Consider the following 24,195-nt stretch of genomic DNA (forward strand, 5'->3'; position numbering starts at 1 on the left):
GGTAAATTAGGTGTGTATATCACCCATTCTCAGGGAGAAAAACTCATCAAAAACATTTTATGTCACTCACTTAAAAAACAGCCATTTAAAGAAAGGAATCTTAGTTCTATTTATACAATGATAATATTTAACAATCAAATACTGTGTTTAGTGTAGAAATTTTCAATGCAATATCCACCCAAATCTTTGACTTCAACACCAAATACTTTAGGGACTCAGAGCTTTTCTGCTATTAATTTTGTGCATTTGCCTTTCTATCTAAACTGCTGTGTGATGTGCTTTGAAACAGGGCCAAAAATACAAGTTAGGTCAAAACACATCATACAATTTTAGTATTTTCAGGTGTTGGTAAAACAGCAAATGTAACAGAATTTAAAACAATTCATTGTCTTTCCATAACAAGAACATCATAAATATGTTACAAATTTAAAATGTACATCAAACAAAGTCAGCAATGGCAAAGAAATAAGGCAAACATGGTAACTTTTACTATATGGATTTACATAAGATATTTACTTGGCAGAACCAACTTGCTGTGAATTTCTTATTAATAATGTAGTAATTCCCCTATTAGGATCATTCCATTGATTGCATATTTACTACCCACATTTACATTTATTTACACACACAATAACATAGAAAAGAAAACTGTCAGTCACTTACAAATTCATAAACAAAAATTAATGAATCTTAAGGGTATTTCAGAACCAAAAGTTTCAAATGGTATACTCTTAGTGTGGAAACCACAAATAATTTTACTAGTTTTAGAGGTTAAATTTATGAAAAGGGTTATAATACTTATGGCATGACCAGACAAATAAAATCAAAATACTATTACAATTTCTCATTTACAAATATGGCAGTCTAGATTTTTCCAAAACTGACAGCATAAAATTAACAAGAAAAGAATACGCCGTAGAAAATGCAATATCTTATTCAAAACAAATCCCCAGCACAGTCAAACTATCTACAGGTTTGTGATAATAACAACATCTATCAATGAAAAATAACTAGAACTCTAAAATTCAGCATATTCAAATTCATCAAGATATTTATAGAACAGCATCATTCGTCAGAATGCTACATCATTATTATCAAGATGTACCTGACTTGAACCGTGAAAGTTCTGATTGACATAAAAATGGCTATTTACCTTAAAAAGCATCACGTATTCTTCAAAATATTATTTGAGTCTGAATCTCTGTCTAAGTAACATCCTCCATCATAAAAATGAAAACATAGGCAAAATTTTGGATCAACAATTTTAGGTTCAACTGATTTATTGTTGTTGAATGTTTAGTATGGTTTCTTTGTGCTCATCTGTTGAGCATGATTAATTGGGATGCTAGTGTACCCCTACCACTCGAAAAGAAACATAAACTAATTGATAAAATGATAAAAACTACTTGCTTAAACAGTGAGTAGCTTTGAATGAATTCAAAGCATCATAATGCAGTGGGCCTATACTATAAACAATATAGAGTATGTGGTGTGGGTAGGTATCGTGTGTGTCACAAGCAGGTACACCAAGTTAGTTTTCGTTGTGGTTTTTAGAAAAACCGTTTTTCGTTCGACGAACTGGTAAAGCCAGCCAACAACACTAGCCAGGCAGGCTTTATGATTTTGGAGCCTTCTGCTCGGTCTTCTTTGGTAAGAGTACTGCCTGAATGTTGGGCAGGACACCACCTTGAGCAATGGTCACTCCACTCAGCAATTTGTTCAGCTCCTCGTCGTTTCTGATTGCAAGCTGCAAGTGTCGAGGGATGATTCTTGACTTCTTGTTGTCCCTGGCGGCATTGCCAGCCAACTCCAAGATTTCTGCCGAGAGATACTCGAGTACGGCTGCAAGATAGACGGGAGCCCCCGATCCAACTCGTTCAGCATAGTTTCCCTTTCTCAACAATCTATGGATACGTCCGACTGGGAACTGAAGACCAGCTCTGGATGTCCTAGACCTTGCCTTGGCCTTAGCTTTTCCACCTTTTCCGCGTCCAGACATGTTTAACTCAAATTGAAAAACGAAATGAAGCCTTGCCGAAGAATGAACAACTTTGTTCGCAACTGCCTGATTGCCCGCCAAAGTGGTCGATTTGTAAAGGGCATTTACTCGAGATCTACCAATCAACACCCCCGCTATCGACCGCGAACAATAAGACAGCGAGACACGAGACAGCGAATCGACGTGTGTCACATGGCCTTCGAGCTAATTGAACCAGTTGCCCACAAATATAGTAAAAACTTGCATTGGCGCCAACCAACAACAGACTAGATCAGTCAGTGTTGCTGCTTTATCTAGCGAAGGTCCTTTCGAAATTCGAAAAGTCAAATTTAAAATCATTCTTCAAGATGTCTGACGCCCCAGCAAAAGGAGGAAAACAGGCCCCAAAGGTTGCCAAGAAGGGGGAGAAGAAAGCAGGTGTAAAATTTGCTGCTGGTATATACATTTGTAAAAACTTCTGACACCATTCGTTGTTTGAGCGATTGACCGAGCGAATAAATGACACGTTTTGACACACAAAATCAATTCCTTTTGTTCCATCCAAAGCTAAGACGTTCTTTTACACAATATCGAAACTTAGGTACTAAACAGCCTTTCACAAGCACTGTTACGCCATTAAATTATATATATATATGAAACGAAACCTCGAGTGCTTTCACAAGCCACTCGGGTTGAATGCCATCAGCCCTCTCTTAGCCTTTCCATCCATGACCGTTCTGTGTGTGTGTGAGTTAGTGTCTACATGTTTGATAGCAGTGGCCTTTCGCAAGCACCACGCTTCTCTCTCACTAACTAACTAACTGTTTCTCCGTATTCTACTTTATATAACAGCATTACAATATAGGAAACTAATATCAATAATTGCCGGTGTTATTGTCGGTATCTATCGTGCAATACGTAAATGAACTAGTAGGAGGTGTTAGCAGTGGCGAAGCTGGCCTTAAGTCAATGGTCATGCTTTGTATGGGACAGAAAGGGGATGGGGGTCTGGGGGCTATGCCCCCAGGAAAATTACACACAACCACACCCTATAGATGCTCGGAAAAGGGGGGTAACGCCCTTTTTAGTATATTGAATCAAATAGCTCTTGTTTAGATCGCAATCAATGATGTCAAGGACTTCAACATCTAAATGTTCTTTCCACCCCATTCTCCAATGTTGTGTTTTGGAAATATCTTTGGGAAAATGTTTTTGAAAAATTGTGCATTTGAAAACCCCCAACAAACACTACTGATCATACTGGAAAAACATTGCAGATGAGAGAGTATTATATCTACAAATATTTTTCAAAATCTAAACTTTTGATAAATCAGCTTATTCAAATCAGCAAGGGGTTAAAAAATATCCACTCTCTTACTATTAATTATTGACACTTTTGATGATGTTTCTGAATTAAGATGAATTAGGCAAGATAAGCCCTCAGTGATAGGTAGGCCCTCCCTTGTTTATGATATAGGGAATTGTGGGATGCTTGTTTCTTGGTTCAGAATTTTATACTTAGCTTCAATTTTATAAGGTTAATTTTTACATATCTAAAACAAATGTATCAAGGATAGTACTGTTTAGCATATACAAAAAGGTTTGACCCCTGTATTTAAGGTGTAACATGCCATAAACATCAACAAGTTAAGTCCAGGCCCAACATCAAGGGCTTTCCTATAACTTTGGTCTTCCATGTTTAAGAAACCCCATAGTTTTCCTGGCAACTGAAAGCCCTGGGGAAATCAAACTGCACTGAGAAGGTTGGCTGTGTGGAAGCTACATATATAGTGTGATTAAAAATCATTTCTAAATTCTATCCATCAGCAAATTATAGTCAAATATCCAATAACAGGCAAGTTCCAAAGTGCAATTTCATTATCAGCATCAAGTCATGGTGTAATATTGAATAACAGGCAAATTACAGGGTACAATACATTTGCATTGCATAGGGTACAATGCAAATTACATACATGTATTAACAAAAGTTATAGAGTAATATTGAATAAACAAGCAAATTTAAGGGTACAATTTCATTTATCAACAAAAGTTATGGTGTAATATTGAATAAACAAGGAAATATAAGAGTACAATTTCATTTATCAAAAAAAGAGCTGGTGTAATATTGAATGCAGGCAAATTTCAGGGTACCATTTCATTTATCAGCAACAAGTTATGGTGTAATATTAAATAACAGGCAAATTGCAAGATGCAATTTGAATTTTATTTTATACACAACAAGTTATGTTGTAATATTGACTAAACAAGAAATTTTTAAGAGAACAATCCTTTCTATCAACAACAGGTCTTGGTGAAATATTGAATAAACAGGCAAGTTTTCAAAGTACAATTTCGTCCCTCTCAGCAACAAGTAAGGTTGTAATATTGAATAAACCAGATAAAATGGACAGGCAATTTCCATCCATCATGTAAAATTCCATCCATCAGCAACAGGTTATTGTGTGATTTTGACAAAACAGGAAATTTTCAAGAGTACAATTCCATGAGCAAGAGGTTTTGGTGAAATACTGAATACACAGGCAAGTTTCAGGGTACAAGTTCGTCCATCAGCAACAAGTTATGGTATGATCAGCAACGTAATGGTAGGATTCTCCATCGATAAGGGTCGGTCTTTGGTTTTCAATCACAATTTTGGTTTACAATTACCTTGCTCAGCCACACGCAAGTGAGCCCTGTAGCAGTTAATAAACAATATATCTCTCGGAAATAGCTTCGATTGAATTTCCCCACTCCCTTGCAGCAATGTTTCTCAGCTCACAAGTTGACCTTAGATACTTCATGTATGGGAGATTTAGGTCGGTCATGCTGAAAAAAATGAGCATGACTTGGGGTCCAAAACGGGCCAAGATAGCATGCGCAAGATAGAATTCAGCCAATCAAATCAGTGCTAGGTTTATGATTATAATGACGAGGTCATGCTATTCAAAATGAGCATGACTTACCGCAGGGATACCAACTGAAAAGTCATTGAAACTCAGCCGACTCACAGGAGCGGTTGGGCTCTCTGAGGAAAGAAACCCTATGGCAGGTCATGCTCTCCAGAATGAGCATGACTAACCACAAGGGACCAAGGTAGGGAAGGGCAGTGAAATAATAAGAATCAACTGGACGAATGGAGTTTTGAGGGTACTTTTTCAATAAAGAAAAGTTTTAATCATTATAATAAATGTCTTTAGCTCTGAAAATTTTTAGTCATGCCCAGCATGACCAGCATGACCGCTAGCTTCGCCACTGGGTGTTAGATATATTAGGATACGCGGGGGAACTTTGTAGAGCAAAAGGGCATGTAAAATATTACTATACCGGAAAACATGAAAAACTAAAGCGCGACACGCTAATATATCCTAATCAAATAGAAGCATGAACAAATATAAGCATAAACGCAAGACTGACCTAAAATGAAATAAGTACCTATATTACACAGGAGTTGGCAAGAAAGGGGGCAAGGCTGCCTCTGGAGATAAGAAGAGGTCAAAAAAGCGCAAGGAGAGCTACTCGATTTACATCTACAAGGTACTTAAGCAAGTCCATCCCGATACCGGCGTTTCAAGCAAGGCCATGAGCATCATGAACTCGTTTGTCAACGACATCTTCGAAAGGATTGCTCAAGAAGCCTCGCGTCTCGCCCACTACAACAAGAAGGCAACGATCACTTCGAGGGAAATCCAGACCGCCGTCAGGCTTCTCCTCCCCGGTGAACTTGCCAAGCATGCTGTCAGCGAGGGCACCAAAGCCGTCACCAAGTACACAAGCAGCAAGTAAACTGCTGGACGCACGAACACGACAATCCTCGCTCGTCGTCTACAACCAGAAAACAAACAGCTTTTTTAAAAGCTACCAAATTTACCAATCTCGTTGCCCAAACCTTTGACACACACGATAAGCATTGTGCTTCTTTATTCAACCGAGTTATCCAGTTTTAAAAACATTTAGGCTAATGCATGTTGGAGTCTCATTTTCATCAGCATCCCCTCAACCAGTATCACATTTAAAAAGTTACCAACTCTGAAGGTAAACAGTATTATTAGTAGCTTTTAAGAATGCCAATTGTAATAACAATTGCCAGTTTACATCCAAAGTAATTTCAAGACTAGTTTGACAGTATAGGTCCTTGATGTGCTATGTGACTATGATCAGCATAAAAAAGAATAAAGACAACACATGGATATATCACATATTTTTGGTGATGAAGTAGGCAAGCTTCAATATTTACCAAGTCGATCTAAGGATTCATCATTTCATTATTAGTAAATTATATTGAGAACAAAAGTGAAAATACACAGTATCATGAAGGTAGCAGAAATCGAATTTATCATCTTATCTTACACTGTCTAGAGAAATTAAAACTGAAATAACAATTGCCCTCTTTGCAGCCAAACTTATATCAAGAATTGTTAGACAGAAGGGGTTCTTGATGGGTAATGACCTTAATAATAAGCATGTTTATTGAAGATTTAGTCTATTCTTGTGAAGCCAGCTTGTGGTTACCTGTTGGGTTGCTTTTGAAGAAAATTTTAAAGCTTACTTTTACAATCAGAGTTAATTTACAATTTACAATCAAGCAATATGTTCAGTGCCCTAAATTGCTGAAATTTTGAGGTTGATTGTGATATGAATCAAGTAGAGAGTATAGGAGTGTGTCATACAATGTAAACATTTAATGGTTGATGTAGCTAAGATTTCTATGATTGGCACACTGTAATAAAAATTGCCTGGAAATGAGCAAATGATACTTTATAACTAATGTTTTTCCCTTACACATGTTGAAATCTAATACCGACACTTGCAGTGGCTGAACATTTGGGGCAAACCCACAATATATTGGGATTTTTGGTAACACTGAAAAAACCATATATTTGGTGACTAAAAAGATTGCCATGAAATAAATTTGCCAGCAGTTGTATAATAATTCCTAATGGTTTTAAATTCAGAATAAGATAGAGTAAATGATATTTCATATTTATTGTGACCTCAACATTTTAAATACATACATATGTATTACATTGTGGGCTTAGCACAAATTGAAAATATTGTGCACATGATATAAATTGTATGCTTTTGAATTCAGTCTAGCACTATGAAAAAGAGATTCATTTTCCCATTCTACAGAGTACATGACCAACTAACTACTGGTAGTTTGTCACAATGTAACTACCAGTAGATTAAATTATTTGTAAATGTAAATTATTTGTAAGTAAACTACTAATGTAATTTATTTGCATGTACCAATGTAACTTAATATTACATGTTAGTTTTAAAAGTACATGTAGATATGAAGTGAACTGATCTGAGTCGACCATGTCGTGTGTATTAAGGTTGGGGAAATATAATCTCTGGTGTTTATGGTGGTTTTTAAAAAAACCGTTTTTTTCAAAGAATTCATCGACAAAGATGAAATTTGCTTGTTGAATTAAGCTCTCTCCACGAATCCTTCTGGCCAGTTGTATGTCCTTTGGCATAATGGTAACACGTTTGGCATGAATGGCGCACAAGTTGGTGTCTTCAAACAGTCCAACTAGGTAAGCTTCAGATGCCTCTTGGAGGGCCATCACCGCCGAGCTCTGAAAGCGCAGATCTGTCTTGAAGTCTTGGGCAATTTCTCGGACGAGTCTTTGGAAGGGCAGTTTCCTGATCAACAACTCGGTCGACTTCTGGTATCTACGAATTTCTCTCAGAGCAACTGTTCCGGGCCTGTATCTGTGTGGCTTTTTTACACCTCCAGTTGCTGGGGCACTCTTTCGTGCAGCCTTGGTGGCCAGTTGTTTGCGAGGAGCTTTTCCTCCAGTTGATTTCCTTGCAGTTTGCTTTGTACGAGCCATTTTGACACTACGAAGAAATTTCAATTAGGGCGAACGTGACTGAGCGATGACGGTACTACCTTGCAGCTAGGAACAACGAATCAATCTGCGAATCGGCGCCATTTGAGGTCAATTTGAAATGTTTGAGCAAGCCACGTGACATGCCGGGAGAAGCGAAATGACAAAGAATGCATCGCCCATTGGCTGCTTTATTATCCCAAGTTTCGAGCGAGCTGCAATTGCATCTTCTGAACAAGATTCATACCATTTCTTAAAACTAAAGGGAAGCAGAAAAAGCAAATTCAAAGGGATTCAAGCAGTTGCAAATTACTGTCTCTTTGACTTGGGGAGGTTTGTTATCCTGGTTGATGGCAACAATAGCAAGAGTTTACGTAAATAATGTTTGTTTTTAGTGGCTGTTATCCAGTTCTCTTTGGCAGTCAGTCAAATAAAACACTGAATTGACATATTTCAAGAGGCAAGTGTACCTTCCCTCGCCTTTTCTGCTAGGACATAGTTTGCTTATGCACTAAAAGGCGCCATCAAGAAAGATGGCAGTATAAAGAGAGTGCTCCTAATAGGTCCGCAGTTCCTCCTGGATGTATTTGCCGGTTGAGTCAGATTGAAATCAGTCGCCTCGTGCATTGTCGCTCGCTGTCGTACAACACAACTTTCAACAATCATGTCTGGAAGAGGAAAAGGAGGAAAGGGTCTTGGCAAAGGAGGTGCTAAACGTCATCGAAAGATTCTTCGTGACAACATTCAAGGCATCACCAAGCCAGCCATTCGCCGATTGGCTCGTCGTGGAGGAGTAAAGAGAATCTCTGGCCTCATTTACGAAGAGACACGAGGTGTTCTCAAGGTTTTCCTCGAGAACGTCATTCGTGATGCAGTCACGTACACAGAACATGCCAAGCGAAAGACTGTCACCGCCATGGATGTCGTCTACGCTTTGAAGAGACAGGGCCGAACACTGTACGGATTTGGCGGTTAAGTCGTCGTCGTCCTGTTACAGGATAGACAACTGGAGTGACTCGTCCTCACCAACAACACGAACAGCTTTTTTAAAAGCTACCAAAAATGCCAAAGTTGTCCAATGTTTTAAGCCTTGTGACAGCACACGATTAACAGAGAGTCTTAATTGAAACTACTGAATCAATAAATCAAGATTTCACTAAATAAATCGGCCGGTATAATGTCAAGTCGCACAAAAATGCACTGAAGTCGAACAGGACTATGTTTACTAAATAATAATAGGACTTTGTAAAATTCTATTGATGCAGCTAGCTCAATCAAGTTGATTTTTGAAAAAGCATGCCAACAAATTCATCTGCAAGATAATAATAATAATAAGTCTGCAAGATGTCCTTACCAGAAAGGTAGGCTCCAAACATCTCCATTTCATGAACACAAATAGACGATGAACCCCTCGTTGACTTGACACACAGAGTAGTAATGTGCATATCCCTCTCTCATAAGTGTTGTGTTTGTGGATCATTGACATATGTTGACATATGAGATACATTATCATCATTATAAAACCAAGCAAAAGATTCATACATCTTTACCTTACTGGTTTCTTTGTGCTCATCTGTTGAGCATGATTAATTGGGATGCTAGTGTACCCCTACCACTCGAAAAGAAACATAAACTAATTGATAAAATGATAAAAACTACTTGCTTAAACAGTGAGTAGCTTTGAATGAATTCAAAGCATCATAATGCAGTGGGCCTTTACTATAAACAATATAGAGTGTGTGGTGTGGGTAGGTATCGTGTGTGTCACAAGCAGGTACACCAAGTTAGTTTTCGTGGTGGTTTTTAAAAAAACCGTTTTTCGTTCGACGAACTGGTAAAGCCAGCCAACAACACTAGCCAGGCTTTATGATTTTGGAGCCTTCTGCTCGGTCTTCTTTGGTAAGAGTACTGCCTGAATGTTGGGCAGGACACCACCTTGTGCAATGGTCACTCCACTCAACAATTTGTTCAGCTCCTCGTCGTTTCTGATTGCAAGCTGCAAGTGTCGAGGGATGATTCTTGACTTCTTGTTGTCCCTGGCGGCATTGCCAGCCAACTCCAAGATTTCTGCCGAGAGATACTCGAGTACGGCCGCCAAATAGACGGGAGCCCCCGATCCAACTCGTTCAGCATAGTTTCCCTTTCTCAACAATCTATGGATACGTCCGACTGGGAACTGAAGACCAGCTCTGGATGTCCTCGACCTTGCCTTGGCCTTAGCTTTTCCACCTTTTCCGCGTCCAGACATGTTTAACTCAAATTGAAAAACGAAATGAAGCCTTGCCGAAGAATGAACAACTTTGTTCGCAACTGCCTGATTGCCCGCCAAAGTGGTCGATTTGTAAAGGGCATTTACTCGAGATCTACCAATCAACACCCCCGCTATCGACCGCGAACAATAAGCGAACACGAGACAGCGAATCGACGTGTGTCACATGGCCTTCGAGCTAATTGAACCAGTTGCCCACAAATATAGTAAAAACTTGCATTGGCGCCAACCAACAACAGACTAGATCAGTCAGTGTTGCTGCTTTATCTAGCGAAGGTCCTTTCGAAATTCGAAAAGTCAAATTTAAAATCATTCTTCAAGATGTCTGACGCCCCAGCAAAAGGAGGAAAACAGGCCCCAAAGGTTGCCAAGAAGGGGGAGAAGAAAGCAGGAGTTGGCAAGAAAGGGGGCAAGGCTGCCTCTGGAGATAAGAAGAGGTCGAAAAAGCGCAAGGAGAGCTACTCGATTTACATCTACAAGGTACTCAAGCAAGTCCATCCCGATACCGGCGTTTCAAGCAAGGCCATGAGCATCATGAACTCGTTTGTCAACGACATCTTCGAAAGGATTGCTCAAGAAGCCTCGCGTCTCGCCCACTACAACAAGAAGGCAACGATCACTTCGAGGGAAATCCAGACCGCCGTCAGGCTTCTCCTCCCCGGTGAACTTGCCAAGCATGCTGTCAGCGAGGGCACCAAAGCCGTCACCAAGTACACAAGCAGCAAGTAAACTGCTGGACGCACGAACACGACAATCCTCGCTCGTCGTCTACAACCAGAAAACAAACAGCTTTTTTAAAAGCTACCAAATTTACCAATCTCGTTGCCCAAACCTTTGACACACACGATAAGCATTGTGCTTCTTTATTCAACCGAGTTATCCAGTTTTAAAAACATTTAGGCTAATGCATGTTGGAGTCTCATTTTCATCAGCATCCCCTCAACCAGTATCACATTTAAAAAGTTACCAACTCTGTAGGTAAACATTCAAAAAATACATCTCTTTGAAGACATCCTTCAAAATATGAAATATTTCCTGAAAATATCAAATATGAAACATTTTCTTAAAATATTCTACATTCAACAGTCATTTGTTAACATTGGCTCTTGGTTTTTCATGAACAGTAAAGCCACGAATAAACCCCCCACATTGGCTTCCAAAATGGTGAAAGCCCCGCCAAATAGAATGAACCCCCAGCCTAACATGCTGCAATATTTTTCAATGCATGATTCCAATCAATGGCAAATGCTATTTATTCATTGGAAATTCGAAACTCAGATAAACCGAAACGAAACTCATTTAGAATACCCCCACAAGTCCCCTGTCCCGGGCTTACACCAACGAGTAGGCCCATATTAAAAACACTGCCAGTGAATGCTTATTACTCCTGGTGAGCGATTATCAAAGTTTTCTTTTCAATATGCATTCTATTTTAAATATGCATTTTAAATTTTCCCCTTTGTTTTTTTACAGTTGTGGGCTTTCAATAGTTATCTCTGATTTAGCCCTTTTTAATGTGGTGTTTATTAAATCTTACCTGAAAAAATTTTGCATGAAAAATGGAAAATATTATAAGTAGAAATAATAAAGCCAGAGCTATTTTCTCAAAAAGTTATGTATCTTTTGTCAGATCTATTAGATATATAAAGTTTATATATAATATAAAGTTTTGAAGTTTTCATTCTAATTATTCAAGTTTCAATTTGTCCGGCCATAAGCTTATACCAAACTAATGAATATTCGATTTAGCAGATATCTCAGTATTGTTGGTTTGAGCTCAGGAATGTGAAAGGTCGGTTAGTTTCATTTACTAGTTTATTTTCAGCAAAAATGGGTTGTTGTCAGGATGGAATTCCTACTTTCAAAGGCAGTTCCCTAGACCGGTACTGTCAAATACGACTTACACCCTTGGCCAGGGGCGCCTGCAAAAGATTAAGGCAGGAGGGGCAGTGTTGGTGCTGAGGCAAATAGTTGAATTTTTCCACTACCATAATCGATTAATTGTTAGGGCTGAGCGGGTGGCAGGGGGAGGGGTGTGCAAAATTAAAATATTGGCACGGATCTGTACAAACATTGCATCGACCCATACAGCTGGGTTTTTTGCAATCAAAAGCTTTTCCACACATAGGCATACTGTTGACAAAATTGTCCATGCAAGTTGATATTAAATCGCCTTGTCATTATTCATATTTTTGGTTGTACAAAAATCATGGCAGTTATAAATAGAAGGGGCTGGCTGCAAGACTTCGATTGTCTGTTTGAAGTTTATTATCCTCTTCTGATAAAAATTTGCCGTAATCGATGACCGACAGCAAAAAGGAGATTTTTCCATATTTTGTATTTCTAATTGAAATCAACACAATGAGAATGGCAAAGCTGGTCATCATTTATCTACAAAACTTTATTTCATTTTCTTAGGAGTAAATATTCAACGGCGCTACTTGCCCCCTTTGTCCCTCCTGCCTCTCCAGGGTATTAACTTGACTAGAAGTCAGTACAGTATACTCTTGCTTGTGGCACATCACCAAGTACCTTTACTATGTCAATTAATGCTTCTATTATGCTAAAAATTATCTTTCTTTTCTAAAAATTCTCTTCTATTATGTATCTTTCTTTACGAGCCTACTTCAATCAAAGTATTTTTGGCCACTTTCAAATCTGGTCGTTCTGAAAACATGCTACATGCAGCCCTCATATATTGACGTGTACGCTGATCACCTCGGTAAGAGTTGGTATAGCCAGAGAAAATGTAATAAATAGGCTGCTTCTTGCTAATTATAGAGTCTGTTCGTCCTAAATTTCAAAAGATGTCTGGTTTTCTTTGCAGATTTTTTCAGCCTTCTTTCTTCAGTTTTTCTACCTACCCCCACCCCCGCTCTGCCCTTCATCATGAGCTTTAACAGTTTATTACTGACACAAAAGTTGCCGGAAAACTAAATCTTTAAATAAATCATCTTCCTTTTCTAAAGGAACTTTTTGAATAGGAATTTTTCCTCCATCGTTACCCAATGTTTCAAACATAAGGGTAAAAAATTAATACTTAACAACTTGTTGAGGGAAAATTGTGCTGTGCTTCTTGCAGTCAAATTCGGCCCAATTTAAGCGTTTTTATAGTCATCACAAAAGGTAACTGCAATTTGCTGGTTCGATCAACTAATGGACCTTTTAAACCTGCCCTTGCATGTGTACTGGGAGGTTTTATGACGATTGGAAAAGAAAATAATCAAACAATGTTTGATGGCATGTTGAGCTATACAAGTTGATATCGAATATTTTGCTGCAATAGGCACCAAAGTCTCCTTGGCAAAGAATAATAATGAAACTAAATACCATAATATTGCTGATTTGAATGCGGCCAAGATCGTATTTGCCACGGCTAGGTGTAGACGGGCAAATAGGTTTTGACAAGAAGCACAAAATTGACAGCCATGTTGGCCTAATATTTTGATGGTCACGTGTGTTTTGGCGCCTAACTGCAAGTGCTTTAAAGGTTCGTACGGAAGGTAGGCTGTTTTGAATTTGAAACTTTGTGAAGGTCGCACACCATTTTATTGTTGGAGCACTAGTTCGAAAGTGATATGGATTCGTCTGCTACATCACCAAAGAAGGCGAAGAAGACAGCAGCGCCCAAGAAGCCCGCCGCACATCCTGCGTATAAGGACATGATCGCGGAAGCAATCAGAATTCTGAAGGAGCGAAATGGGTCATCGCGACAGAAAATTGCTAAGTATTTACAATCTAATTACAAAGGTCTCGGTGATGAGAGCGCTCTGAAGAGAAACCTGAAAGCCTCCTTGAAAAAACTGGTCGCTTCTGGCTCTCTCATCCAAACGAAAGGGGTAGGGGCTTCCGGTTCGTTCAAGCTGCCTGCCGCTGCCAAGAAGCCTGCAGCAGTGAAAAAGCCAGCAGCAGCAAAGAAGGTTGCGAAAAAGCCAGCAGCGGCGAAAAAGGCTACTGCTAAGAAGGCTGCAACTTCAGTCAAGAAAAGCCCTGCAAAAAAGAAGGCCTCGACACCAAAGAAAGCCAGCGGAGCCAACAAGTCACCAAAGAAGCCCAAGGCCAAAGTGGCAAAGAAGCCTAAAGTAGCTGCTGGTAAGAAGGCATCAGCTGCTGGTAAGAGCAAACCCAAAAAGGCTGCCAGCAAAAAGACAGCAAAGTCACCGGCTGGGAAGAAAGTGAAGGCTGCAAAGTAGATGGCATCAGTGGAGGAGGGCCATGTTTCCCACTTACCACCTGGTTTACCATATAAACAAACAGCTTTTTTAAAAGCTACCAAAAAGTCGGTCATCGGTTCTTGATTAGCCTTGACGGCTGCATTGATATCATGAAATTAAATGTAGAGTTTTCAAGGCTGGTGGGCCCACAGTCACCTGCATTTGTCACTTTTTTCTTTATGATGTACCTTCATCAAAATGATTTACAAAATAGGTAGCAGGATTTATCATTTCAGCTAAAGTTATGTGCATAGTAAACTATTTTGAAAGCACAATTGCCACTGTACACTATCATAAAATTAGCAGAAGATACACATTTTTTCTGCAAAGTCTGGAGCAACTCATATTTTTACAGTATTATTAGTAGCTTTTAAGAATGCCAATTGTAAAAACAATTGCCAGTTTACATTCAAAGTAATTTCAAGACTAGTTTGACAGTATAGGTCCTTTATGTGCTATGTGACTATGATCAGCATAAAAAAGAATAAAGACAACACATGGATATATCACATATTTTTGGTGATGAAGTATGCAAGCTTCAATATTTACAAAGTTGACCTAAGGATTCAATGAATTCATTTCATTATTAGTAGATTATATTGAGAACAGAGTTGAAAAAACACAGTATCATGAAGGTAGCAGAAATCGAATTTATCATCTTATCTTACACTGTCTAGAGAAATTAAAACTGCCCTCTTTGCAGCCAAACTTATATCAAGAATTGTTAGACAGAAGGGGTTCTTGATGGGTAATGACCTTAATAATAAGCATGTTTATTGAAGATTTAGTCTATTCTTGTGAAGCCAGCTTGTGGTTACCTGTTGGGTTGCTTTTGAAGAAAATTTTAAAGCTTACTTTTACAATCAGAGTTAATTTACAATTTACAATCAAGCAATATGTTCAGTGCCCTAAATTGCTGAAATTTTGAGGTTGATTGTGATATGAATCAAGTAGAGAGTATAGGAGTGTGTCATACAATGTAAACATTTAATGGTTGATGTAGCTAAGATTTCTATGATTGGCACACTGTAATAAAAATTGCCTGGAAATGAGCAAATGATACTTTATAACTAATGTTTTTCCCTTACACATGTTGAAATCCAGTACCGACACTTGCAGTGGCTGAACATTTGGGGCAAACCCACAATATATTGGGGTATTTTGGTAACACTGAAAAAACCATATATTTGGTGACTAAAAAGATTGTCATGAAATAAATTTGCAAGCAGTTGTATAATAATTCCTAATGGTTTTAAATTCAGAATAAGATAGAGTAAATGATATTTCATATTTATTGTGACCTCAACATTTTAAATACATACATATGTATTACATTGTGGGCTTAGCACAAATTGAAAATATTGTGCACATGATATAAATTGTATGCTTTTGAATTCAGTCTAGCACTATGAAAAAGAGATTCATTTTCCCATTCTACAGAGTACATGACCAACTAACTACTGGTAGTTTGTCACAATGTAACTACCAGTAGATTAAATTATTTGTAAATGTAAATTATTTGTAAGTAAACTACTAATGTAATTTATTTGCATGTACCAATGTAACTTAATATTACATGTTAGTTTTAAAAGTACATGTAGATATGAAGTGAACTGATCTGAGTCGACCATGTCGTGTGTATTAAGGTTGGGGAAATATAATCTCTGGTGTTTATGGTGGTTTTTAAAAAAACCGTTTTTTTCAAAGAATTCATCGACAAAGATGAAATTTGCTTGTTGAATTAAGCTCTCTCTCCACGAATCCTTCTGGCCAGTTGTATGTCCTTTGGCATAATGGTAACACGTTTGGCATGAATGGCGCACAAGTTGGTGTCTTCAAACAGTCCAACTAGGTAAGCTTCAGATGCCTCTTGGAGGGCCATCACCGCCGAGCTCTGAAAGCGCAGATCTGTCTTGAAGTCTTGGGCAATTTCTCGGACGAGTCTTTGGAAGGGCAGTTTCCTGATCAACAACTCGGTCGACTTCTGGTATCTACGAATTTCTCTCAGAGCAACTGTTCCGGGCCTGTATCTGTGTGGCTTTTTTACACCTCCAGTTGCTGGGGCACTCTTTCGTGCAGCCTTGGTGGCCAGTTGTTTGCGAGGAGCTTTTCCTCCAGTTGATTTCCTTGCAGTTTGCTTTGTACGAGCCATTTTGACACTACGAAGAAATTTCAATTAGGGCGAACGTGACTGAGCGATGACGGTACTACCTTGCAGCTAGGAACAACGAATCAATCTGCGAATCGGCGCCATTTGAGGTCAATTTGAAATGTTTGAGCAAGCCACGTGACATGCCGGGAGAAGCGAAATGACAAAGAATGCATCGCCCATTGGCTGCTTTATTATCCCAAGTTTCGAGCGAGCTGCAATTGCATCTTCTGAACAAGATTCATACCATTTCTTAAAACTAAAGGGAAGCAGAAAAAGCAAATTCAAAGGGATTCAAGCAGTTGCAAATTACTGTCTCTTTGACTTGGGGAGGTTTGTTATCCTGGTTGATGGCAACAATAGCAAGAGTTTACGTAAATAATGTTTGTTTTTAGTGGCTGTTATCCAGTTCTCTTTGGCAGTCAGTCAAATAAAACACTGAATTGACATATTTCAAGAGGCAAGTGTACCTTCCCTCGCCTTTTCTGCTAGGACATAGTTTGCTTATGCACTAAAAGGCGCCATCAAGAAAGATGGCAGTATAAAGAGAGTGCTCCTAATAGGTCCGCAGTTCCTCCTGGATGTATTTGCCGGTTGAGTCAGATTGAAATCAGTCGCCTCGTGCATTGTCGCTCGCTGTCGTACAACACAACTTTCAACAATCATGTCTGGAAGAGGAAAAGGAGGAAAGGGTCTTGGCAAAGGAGGTGCTAAACGTCATCGAAAGATTCTTCGTGACAACATTCAAGGCATCACCAAGCCAGCCATTCGCCGATTGGCTCGTCGTGGAGGAGTAAAGAGAATCTCTGGCCTCATTTACGAAGAGACACGAGGTGTTCTCAAGGTTTTCCTCGAGAACGTCATTCGTGATGCAGTCACGTACACAGAACATGCCAAGCGAAAGACTGTCACCGCCATGGATGTCGTCTACGCTTTGAAGAGACAGGGCCGAACACTGTACGGATTTGGCGGTTAAGTCGTCGTCGTCCTGTTACAGGATAGACAACTGGAGTGACTCGTCCTCACCAACAACACGAACAGCTTTTTTAAAAGCTACCAAAAATGCCAAAGTTGTCCAATGTTTTAAGCCTTGTGACAGCACACGATTAACAGAGAGTCTTAATTGAAACTACTGAATCAATAAATCAAGATTTCACTAAATAAATCGGCCGGTATAATGTCAAGTCGCACAAAAATGCACTGAAGTCGAACAGGACTATGTTTACTAAATAATAATAGGACTTTGTAAAATTCTATTGATGCAGCTAGCTCAATCAAGTTGATTTTTGAAAAAGCATGCCAACAAATTCATCTGCAAGATAATAATTATAATAAGTCTGCAAGATGTCCTTACCAGAAAGGTAGGCTCCAAACATCTCCATTTCATGAACACAAATAGACGATGAACCCCTCGTTGACTTGACACACAGAGTAGTAATGTGCATATCCCTCTCTCATAAGTGTTGTGTTTGTCGATCATTGACATATGTTGACATATGAGATACATTATCATCATTATAAAACCAAGCAAAAGATTCATACATCTTTACCTTACTGGTTTCTTTGTGCTCATCTGTTGAGCATGATTAATTGGGATGCTAGTGTACCCCTACCACTCGAAAAGAAACATAAACTAATTGATAAAATGATAAAAACTACTTGCTTAAACAGTGAGTAGCTTTGAATGAATTCAAAGCATCATAATGCAGTGGGCCTTTACTATAAACAATATAGAGTGTGTGGTGTGGGTAGGTATCGTGTGTGTCACAAGCAGGTACACCAAGTTAGTTTTCGTGGTGGTTTTTAAAAAAACCGTTTTTCGTTCGACGAACTGGTAAAGCCAGCCAACAACACTAGCCAGGCTTTATGATTTTGGAGCCTTCTGCTCGGTCTTCTTTGGTAAGAGTACTGCCTGAATGTTGGGCAGGACACCACCTTGTGCAATGGTCACTCCACTCAACAATTTGTTCAGCTCCTCGTCGTTTCTGATTGCAAGCTGCAAGTGTCGAGGGATGATTCTTGACTTCTTGTTGTCCCTGGCGGCATTGCCAGCCAACTCCAAGATTTCTGCCGAGAGATACTCGAGTACGGCCGCCAAATAGACGGGAGCCCCCGATCCAACTCGTTCAGCATAGTTTCCCTTTCTCAACAATCTATGGATACGTCCGACTGGGAACTGAAGACCAGCTCTGGATGTCCTCGACCTTGCCTTGGCCTTAGCTTTTCCACCTTTTCCGCGTCCAGACATGTTTAACTCAAATTGAAAAACGAAATGAAGCCTTGCCGAAGAATGAACAACTTTGTTCGCAACTGCCTGATTGCCCGCCAAAGTGGTCGATTTGTAAAGGGCATTTACTCGAGATCTACCAATCAACACCCCCGCTATCGACCGCGAACAATAAGCGAACACGAGACAGCGAATCGACGTGTGTCACATGGCCTTCGAGCTAATTGAACCAGTTGCCCACAAATATAGTAAAAACTTGCATTGGCGCCAACCAACAACAGACTAGATCAGTCAGTGTTGCTGCTTTATCTAGCGAAGGTCCTTTCGAAATTCGAAAAGTCAAATTTAAAATCATTCTTCAAGATGTCTGACGCCCCAGCAAAAGGAGGAAAACAGGCCCCAAAGGTTGCCAAGAAGGGGGAGAAGAAAGCAGGAGTTGGCAAGAAAGGGGGCAAGGCTGCCTCTGGAGATAAGAAGAGGTCGAAAAAGCGCAAGGAGAGCTACTCGATTTACATCTACAAGGTACTCAAGCAAGTCCATCCCGATACCGGCGTTTCAAGCAAGGCCATGAGCATCATGAACTCGTTTGTCAACGACATCTTCGAAAGGATTGCTCAAGAAGCCTCGCGTCTCGCCCACTACAACAAGAAGGCAACGATCACTTCGAGGGAAATCCAGACCGCCGTCAGGCTTCTCCTCCCCGGTGAACTTGCCAAGCATGCTGTCAGCGAGGGCACCAAAGCCGTCACCAAGTACACAAGCAGCAAGTAAACTGCTGGACGCACGAACACGACAATCCTCGCTCGTCGTCTACAACCAGAAAACAAACAGCTTTTTTAAAAGCTACCAAATTTACCAATCTCGTTGCCCAAACCTTTGACACACACGATAAGCATTGTGCTTCTTTATTCAACCGAGTTATCCAGTTTTAAAAACATTTAGGCTAATGCATGTTGGAGTCTCATTTTCATCAGCATCCCCTCAACCAGTATCACATTTAAAAAGTTACCAACTCTGTAGGTAAACATTCAAAAAATACATCTCTTTGAAGACATCCTTCAAAATATGAAATATTTCCTGAAAATATCAAATATGAAACATTTTCTTAAAATATTCTACATTCAACAGTCATTTGTTAACATTGGCTCTTGGTTTTTCATGAACAGTAAAGCCACGAATAAACCCCCCACATTGGCTTCCAAAATGGTGAAAGCCCCGCCAAATAGAATGAACCCCCAGCCTAACATGCTGCAATATTTTTCAATGCATGATTCCAATCAATGGCAAATGCTATTTATTCATTGGAAATTCGAAACTCAGATAAACCGAAACGAAACTCATTTAGAATACCCCCACAAGTCCCCTGTCCCGGGCTTACACCAACGAGTAGGCCCATATTAAAAACACTGCCAGTGAATGCTTATTACTCCTGGTGAGCGATTATCAAAGTTTTCTTTTCAATATGCATTCTATTTTAAATATGCATTTTAAATTTTCCCCTTTGTTTTTTTACAGTTGTGGGCTTTCAATAGTTATCTCTGATTTAGCCCTTTTTAATGTGGTGTTTATTAAATCTTACCTGAAAAAATTTTGCATGAAAAATGGAAAATATTATAAGTAGAAATAATAAAGCCAGAGCTATTTTCTCAAAAAGTTATGTATCTTTTGTCAGATCTATTAGATATATAAAGTTTATATATAATATAAAGTTTTGAAGTTTTCATTCTAATTATTCAAGTTTCAATTTGTCCGGCCATAAGCTTATACCAAACTAATGAATATTCGATTTAGCAGATATCTCAGTATTGTTGGTTTGAGCTCAGGAATGTGAAAGGTCGGTTAGTTTCATTTACTAGTTTATTTTCAGCAAAAATGGGTTGTTGTCAGGATGGAATTCCTACTTTCAAAGGCAGTTCCCTAGACCGGTACTGTCAAATACGACTTACACCCTTGGCCAGGGGCGCCTGCAAAAGATTAAGGCAGGAGGGGCAGTGTTGGTGCTGAGGCAAATAGTTGAATTTTTCCACTACCATAATCGATTAATTGTTAGGGCTGAGCGGGTGGCAGGGGGAGGGGTGTGCAAAATTAAAATATTGGCACGGATCTGTACAAACATTGCATCGACCCATACAGCTGGGTTTTTTGCAATCAAAAGCTTTTCCACACATAGGCATACTGTTGACAAAATTGTCCATGCAAGTTGATATTAAATCGCCTTGTCATTATTCATATTTTTGGTTGTACAAAAATCATGGCAGTTATAAATAGAAGGGGCTGGCTGCAAGACTTCGATTGTCTGTTTGAAGTTTATTATCCTCTTCTGATAAAAATTTGCCGTAATCGATGACCGACAGCAAAAAGGAGATTTTTCCATATTTTGTATTTCTAATTGAAATCAACACAATGAGAATGGCAAAGCTGGTCATCATTTATCTACAAAACTTTATTTCATTTTCTTAGGAGTAAATATTCAACGGCGCTACTTGCCCCCTTTGTCCCTCCTGCCTCTCCAGGGTATTAACTTGACTAGAAGTCAGTACAGTATACTCTTGCTTGTGGCACATCACCAAGTACCTTTACTATGTCAATTAATGCTTCTATTATGCTAAAAATTATCTTTCTTTTCTAAAAATTCTCTTCTATTATGTATCTTTCTTTACGAGCTTACTTCAATCAAAGTATTTTTGGCCACTTTCAAATCTGGTCGTTCTGAAAACATGCTACATGCAGCCCTCATATATTGACGTGTACGCTGATCACCTCGGTAAGAGTTGGTATAGCCAGAGAAAATGTAATAAATAGGCTGCTTCTTGCTAATTATAGAGTCTGTTCGTCCTAAATTTCAAAAGATGTCTGGTTTTCTTTGCAGATTTTTTCAGCCTTCTTTCTTCAGTTTTTCTACCTACCCCCACCCCCGCTCTGCCCTTCATCATGAGCTTTAACAGTTTATTACTGACACAAAAGTTGCCGGAAAACTAAATCTTTAAATAAATCATCTTCCTTTTCTAAAGGAACTTTTTGAATAGGAATTTTTCCTCCATCGTTACCCAATGTTTCAAACATAAGGGTAAAAAATTAATACTTAACAACTTGTTGAGGGAAAATTGTGCTGTGCTTCTTGCAGTCAAATTCGGCCCAATTTAAGCGTTTTTATAGTCATCACAAAAGGTAACTGCAATTTGCTGGTTCGATCAACTAATGGACCTTTTAAACCTGCCCTTGCATGTGTACTGGGAGGTTTTATGACGATTGGAAAAGAAAATAATCAAACAATGTTTGATGGCATGTTGAGCTATACAAGTTGATATCGAATATTTTGCTGCAATAGGCACCAAAGTCTCCTTGGCAAAGAATAATAATGAAACTAAATACCATAATATTGCTGATTTGAATGCGGCCAAGATCGTATTTGCCACGGCTAGGTGTAGACGGGCAAATAGGTTTTGACAAGAAGCACAAAATTGACAGCCATGTTGGCCTAATATTTTGATGGTCACGTGTGTTTTGGCGCCTAACTGCAAGTGCTTTAAAGGTTCGTACGGAAGGTAGGCTGTTTTGAATTTGAAACTTTGTGAAGGTCGCACACCATTTTATTGTTGGAGCACTAGTTCGAAAGTGATATGGATTCGTCTGCTACATCACCAAAGAAGGCGAAGAAGACAGCAGCGCCCAAGAAGCCCGCCGCACATCCTGCGTATAAGGACATGATCGCGGAAGCAATCAGAATTCTGAAGGAGCGAAATGGGTCATCGCGACAGAAAATTGCTAAGTATTTACAATCTAATTACAAAGGTCTCGGTGATGAGAGCGCTCTGAAGAGAAACCTGAAAGCCTCCTTGAAAAAACTGGTCGCTTCTGGCTCTCTCATCCAAACGAAAGGGGTAGGGGCTTCCGGTTCGTTCAAGCTGCCTGCCGCTGCCAAGAAGCCTGCAGCAGTGAAAAAGCCAGCCGCAGCAAAGAAGGTTGCGAAAAAGCCAGCAGCGGCGAAAAAGGCTACTGCTAAGAAGGCTGCAACTTCAGTCAAGAAAAGCCCTGCAAAAAAGAAGGCCTCGACACCAAAGAAAGCCAGCGGAGCCAACAAGTCACCAAAGAAGCCCAAGGCCAAAGTGGCAAAGAAGCCTAAAGTAGCTGCTGGTAAGGGGCCCTTTACATGAGACCCGAAACGAAACTCATGCCGGCACGAGTTTTCATGCCGGCACGAGTTTCATGTCGGGTGCTGGTCTGAGCTACTGTTGTGATTACATGGCGTTGACCGAAATGAAACTCATGCCGGCATGAAAACTCATGCCGGCACGAAAATCTCATGTCGCTTTTTCGTGCCGGCATGAAGTTTCATGCCGGCACGAAAGTGTCGTGTAAACAGATCAGTTTTTCATATCGGGGGGAATCAGTGATAAAATCGCCTCCGTTGCACAAATGCTGCACAGATGTATGGCCTAACTTCTGACAACCAGGAGTGGCGGCATGGGGGGGCAAGGGGGGGCTTTAGCCCCCCCTAGATTTTTGTTAGCCCCCCCGTCGGCAGCCAATCAATTTTTGCTTTCTCAATACCGTCGGCACTTGATGGATGTCACCCGGTTTACATCTTGTTTGAATGACAAAAATAATCGAGGAGAAAACTGCACTGGCTGGTTTATGGTTTTCTCAATGGCTTTTCTTCGGCAATTTTACTATCATAGTGGCATTATATCCTGTCGCTTCCGTGAAAGCCTTTTTTCGTTTCAAGACATTATTATTGCCAATGAAGACATTTCGATCATGAGCACATTTTGCGTAATAAATTTTTGAAAAAGCACTTCTTGTCCTTTTTCATCAACTATTTTTCAATAGCATTGTTCACCGCATAGCTTCCGACAAACAAATGTTTTAGAGAAAACCATCGATTAACTTCTTCCAACATGGATAGGAAGAAATATTCAACAATAGGCAATATTTGCGCATTAAGTTTCTTACAAGGCACAATTTGCCGAGAAAATCTCGTGGACTCCGACACAGGTTGGAAAATGGGGGCGGGGAGGGGGCAAGGGAGAATTTTGCACCCACAACAAACGATTTTGGAAAAATGCTCTATTGCTTGCTCTATATGCTTGCTTGCTCTTGGAAAATTGCTCTAGATCGGTGCCCTTTCATTGGAGGTGCTGCTCAGGGGGCGTCGAGACTGGGGGGTTGTCACACCCACCCCAATAGTATCTCAATAGGAAATTTCAGGTAAAATCCGCTCGGTGGAAGAAACGCTTTAGGTATTTCAGAGACCTTCCTGTCATAAAATCAATGAAGGATCAAGCAATCTTAGGTAAAATTGTGCCTCGTGTCCATTTCTCCTAAAGTTTCTCAGTAGAAGCGTCAACTGCAATTCACTATGAGCTCCAGATTTTTCTTAACATTCATAAGGCATGCTAAGATGGAGAGAGGGATCTAAATTTAAAAGTAACTGACAACCTGGTATTTTTCAAGACCACGGCGAAATTGTTGTTTTTATCTGCTGTAAAAATATTTTGCAAAAAGACAATAATTTTCAATA

General features: G+C 39.6%; 9 protein-coding genes and 2 pseudogenes across 9 annotated transcripts; 6 read left to right on the forward strand and 5 right to left on the reverse strand.

Moving 5' to 3' along the window:
- Positions 1 to 1,182: 1,182 nt before the first annotated feature.
- LOC148959439 (histone H2A) lies at positions 1,183 to 2,048 on the reverse strand. Its single transcript, XM_089110602.1, has one exon. It carries the CDS (start codon positions 1,997 to 1,999, stop codon positions 1,616 to 1,618), a length of 384 nt encoding a protein of 127 aa, XP_088966728.1. The 5' UTR covers positions 2,000 to 2,048; the 3' UTR covers positions 1,183 to 1,615.
- A 229-nt stretch (positions 2,049 to 2,277) lies between these two features.
- Positions 2,278 to 5,920, forward strand: LOC148959440 (histone H2B, gonadal-like). The gene is made up of 2 exons (XM_089110726.1): positions 2,278 to 2,416; positions 5,427 to 5,920. The coding sequence occupies exons 1-2, from the start codon at positions 2,347 to 2,349 to the stop codon at positions 5,759 to 5,761; spliced, it is 405 nt and encodes a 134-aa protein (XP_088966852.1). The 5' UTR covers positions 2,278 to 2,346; the 3' UTR covers positions 5,762 to 5,920.
- A 473-nt stretch (positions 5,921 to 6,393) lies between these two features.
- Positions 6,394 to 7,888, reverse strand: LOC148959441 (histone H3-like). The gene is made up of 2 exons (XM_089110918.1): positions 7,362 to 7,888; positions 6,394 to 6,425 (listed from the first exon to the last, which is right to left on the reverse strand). The coding sequence occupies exons 1-2, from the start codon at positions 7,816 to 7,818 to the stop codon at positions 6,394 to 6,396; spliced, it is 489 nt and encodes a 162-aa protein (XP_088967044.1). The 5' UTR covers positions 7,819 to 7,888.
- Positions 7,889 to 8,479: 591 nt separating this feature from the next.
- On the forward strand, positions 8,480 to 8,791 carry LOC135685066 (histone H4). The gene has a single exon (XM_089110919.1). The coding sequence runs from the start codon at positions 8,480 to 8,482 to the stop codon at positions 8,789 to 8,791; it is 312 nt and encodes a 103-aa protein (XP_088967045.1).
- Positions 8,792 to 9,679: 888 nt separating this feature from the next.
- On the reverse strand, positions 9,680 to 10,063 carry LOC148959442 (histone H2A). The gene has a single exon (XM_089110920.1). The coding sequence runs from the start codon at positions 10,061 to 10,063 to the stop codon at positions 9,680 to 9,682; it is 384 nt and encodes a 127-aa protein (XP_088967046.1).
- Positions 10,064 to 10,334: 271 nt separating this feature from the next.
- LOC135686676 (histone H2B pseudogene) lies at positions 10,335 to 11,004 on the forward strand (annotated as a pseudogene).
- Positions 11,005 to 13,495: 2,491 nt separating this feature from the next.
- On the forward strand, positions 13,496 to 15,525 carry LOC148959443 (uncharacterized). Its single transcript, XM_089110744.1, has one exon. It carries the CDS (start codon positions 13,663 to 13,665, stop codon positions 14,275 to 14,277), a length of 615 nt encoding a protein of 204 aa, XP_088966870.1. The 5' UTR covers positions 13,496 to 13,662; the 3' UTR covers positions 14,278 to 15,525.
- A 439-nt stretch (positions 15,526 to 15,964) lies between these two features.
- On the reverse strand, positions 15,965 to 16,513 carry LOC135685051 (histone H3). The gene has a single exon (XM_089110745.1). The coding sequence runs from the start codon at positions 16,448 to 16,450 to the stop codon at positions 16,040 to 16,042; it is 411 nt and encodes a 136-aa protein (XP_088966871.1). The 5' UTR covers positions 16,451 to 16,513; the 3' UTR covers positions 15,965 to 16,039.
- A 598-nt stretch (positions 16,514 to 17,111) lies between these two features.
- LOC148959444 (histone H4) lies at positions 17,112 to 17,423 on the forward strand. The gene has a single exon (XM_089110921.1). It carries the CDS (start codon positions 17,112 to 17,114, stop codon positions 17,421 to 17,423), a length of 312 nt encoding a protein of 103 aa, XP_088967047.1.
- Positions 17,424 to 18,311: 888 nt separating this feature from the next.
- Positions 18,312 to 18,695, reverse strand: LOC148959445 (histone H2A). The gene has a single exon (XM_089110922.1). The coding sequence runs from the start codon at positions 18,693 to 18,695 to the stop codon at positions 18,312 to 18,314; it is 384 nt and encodes a 127-aa protein (XP_088967048.1).
- Positions 18,696 to 18,966: 271 nt separating this feature from the next.
- Positions 18,967 to 19,636, forward strand: LOC148959446 (histone H2B pseudogene; annotated as a pseudogene).
- The last annotated feature ends 4,559 nt before the right edge of the window (positions 19,637 to 24,195 follow it).

The sequence above is a fragment of the Rhopilema esculentum genome, chromosome 10 (genome assembly GCF_057945365.1).
Source record: "Rhopilema esculentum isolate cy_ngs chromosome 10, ASM5794536v1, whole genome shotgun sequence".
Taxonomy (NCBI): domain Eukaryota; kingdom Metazoa; phylum Cnidaria; class Scyphozoa; order Rhizostomeae; family Rhizostomatidae; genus Rhopilema; species Rhopilema esculentum.

Bases quoted from the DNA above. Each gene is read 5' to 3' on its own strand.
- LOC148959439 (XM_089110602.1), bottom strand. From the start codon at position 1,999: ATGTCTGGACGCGGAAAAGGTGGAAAAGCTAAGGCCAAGGCAAGGTCT.
- LOC148959440 (XM_089110726.1), top strand. From the start codon at position 2,347: ATGTCTGACGCCCCAGCAAAAGGAGGAAAACAGGCCCCAAAGGTTGCC. The intron at 2,417-5,426 runs GTGTAAAATTTG...ATTACACAGGAG, and splicing joins GAAGGGGGAGAAGAAAGCAG to TTGGCAAGAAAGGGGGCAAG.
- LOC148959441 (XM_089110918.1), bottom strand. From the start codon at position 7,818: ATGGCTCGTACAAAGCAAACTGCAAGGAAATCAACTGGAGGAAAAGCT. The intron at 6,426-7,361 runs GTTTTTTTAAAA...CTTATTATTAAG, and splicing joins TGAATTCTTTGAAAAAAACG to GTCATTACCCATCAAGAACC.
- LOC135685066 (XM_089110919.1), top strand. From the start codon at position 8,480: ATGTCTGGAAGAGGAAAAGGAGGAAAGGGTCTTGGCAAAGGAGGTGCT.
- LOC148959442 (XM_089110920.1), bottom strand. From the start codon at position 10,063: ATGTCTGGACGCGGAAAAGGTGGAAAAGCTAAGGCCAAGGCAAGGTCG.
- LOC148959443 (XM_089110744.1), top strand. From the start codon at position 13,663: ATGGATTCGTCTGCTACATCACCAAAGAAGGCGAAGAAGACAGCAGCG.
- LOC135685051 (XM_089110745.1), bottom strand. From the start codon at position 16,450: ATGGCTCGTACAAAGCAAACTGCAAGGAAATCAACTGGAGGAAAAGCT.
- LOC148959444 (XM_089110921.1), top strand. From the start codon at position 17,112: ATGTCTGGAAGAGGAAAAGGAGGAAAGGGTCTTGGCAAAGGAGGTGCT.
- LOC148959445 (XM_089110922.1), bottom strand. From the start codon at position 18,695: ATGTCTGGACGCGGAAAAGGTGGAAAAGCTAAGGCCAAGGCAAGGTCG.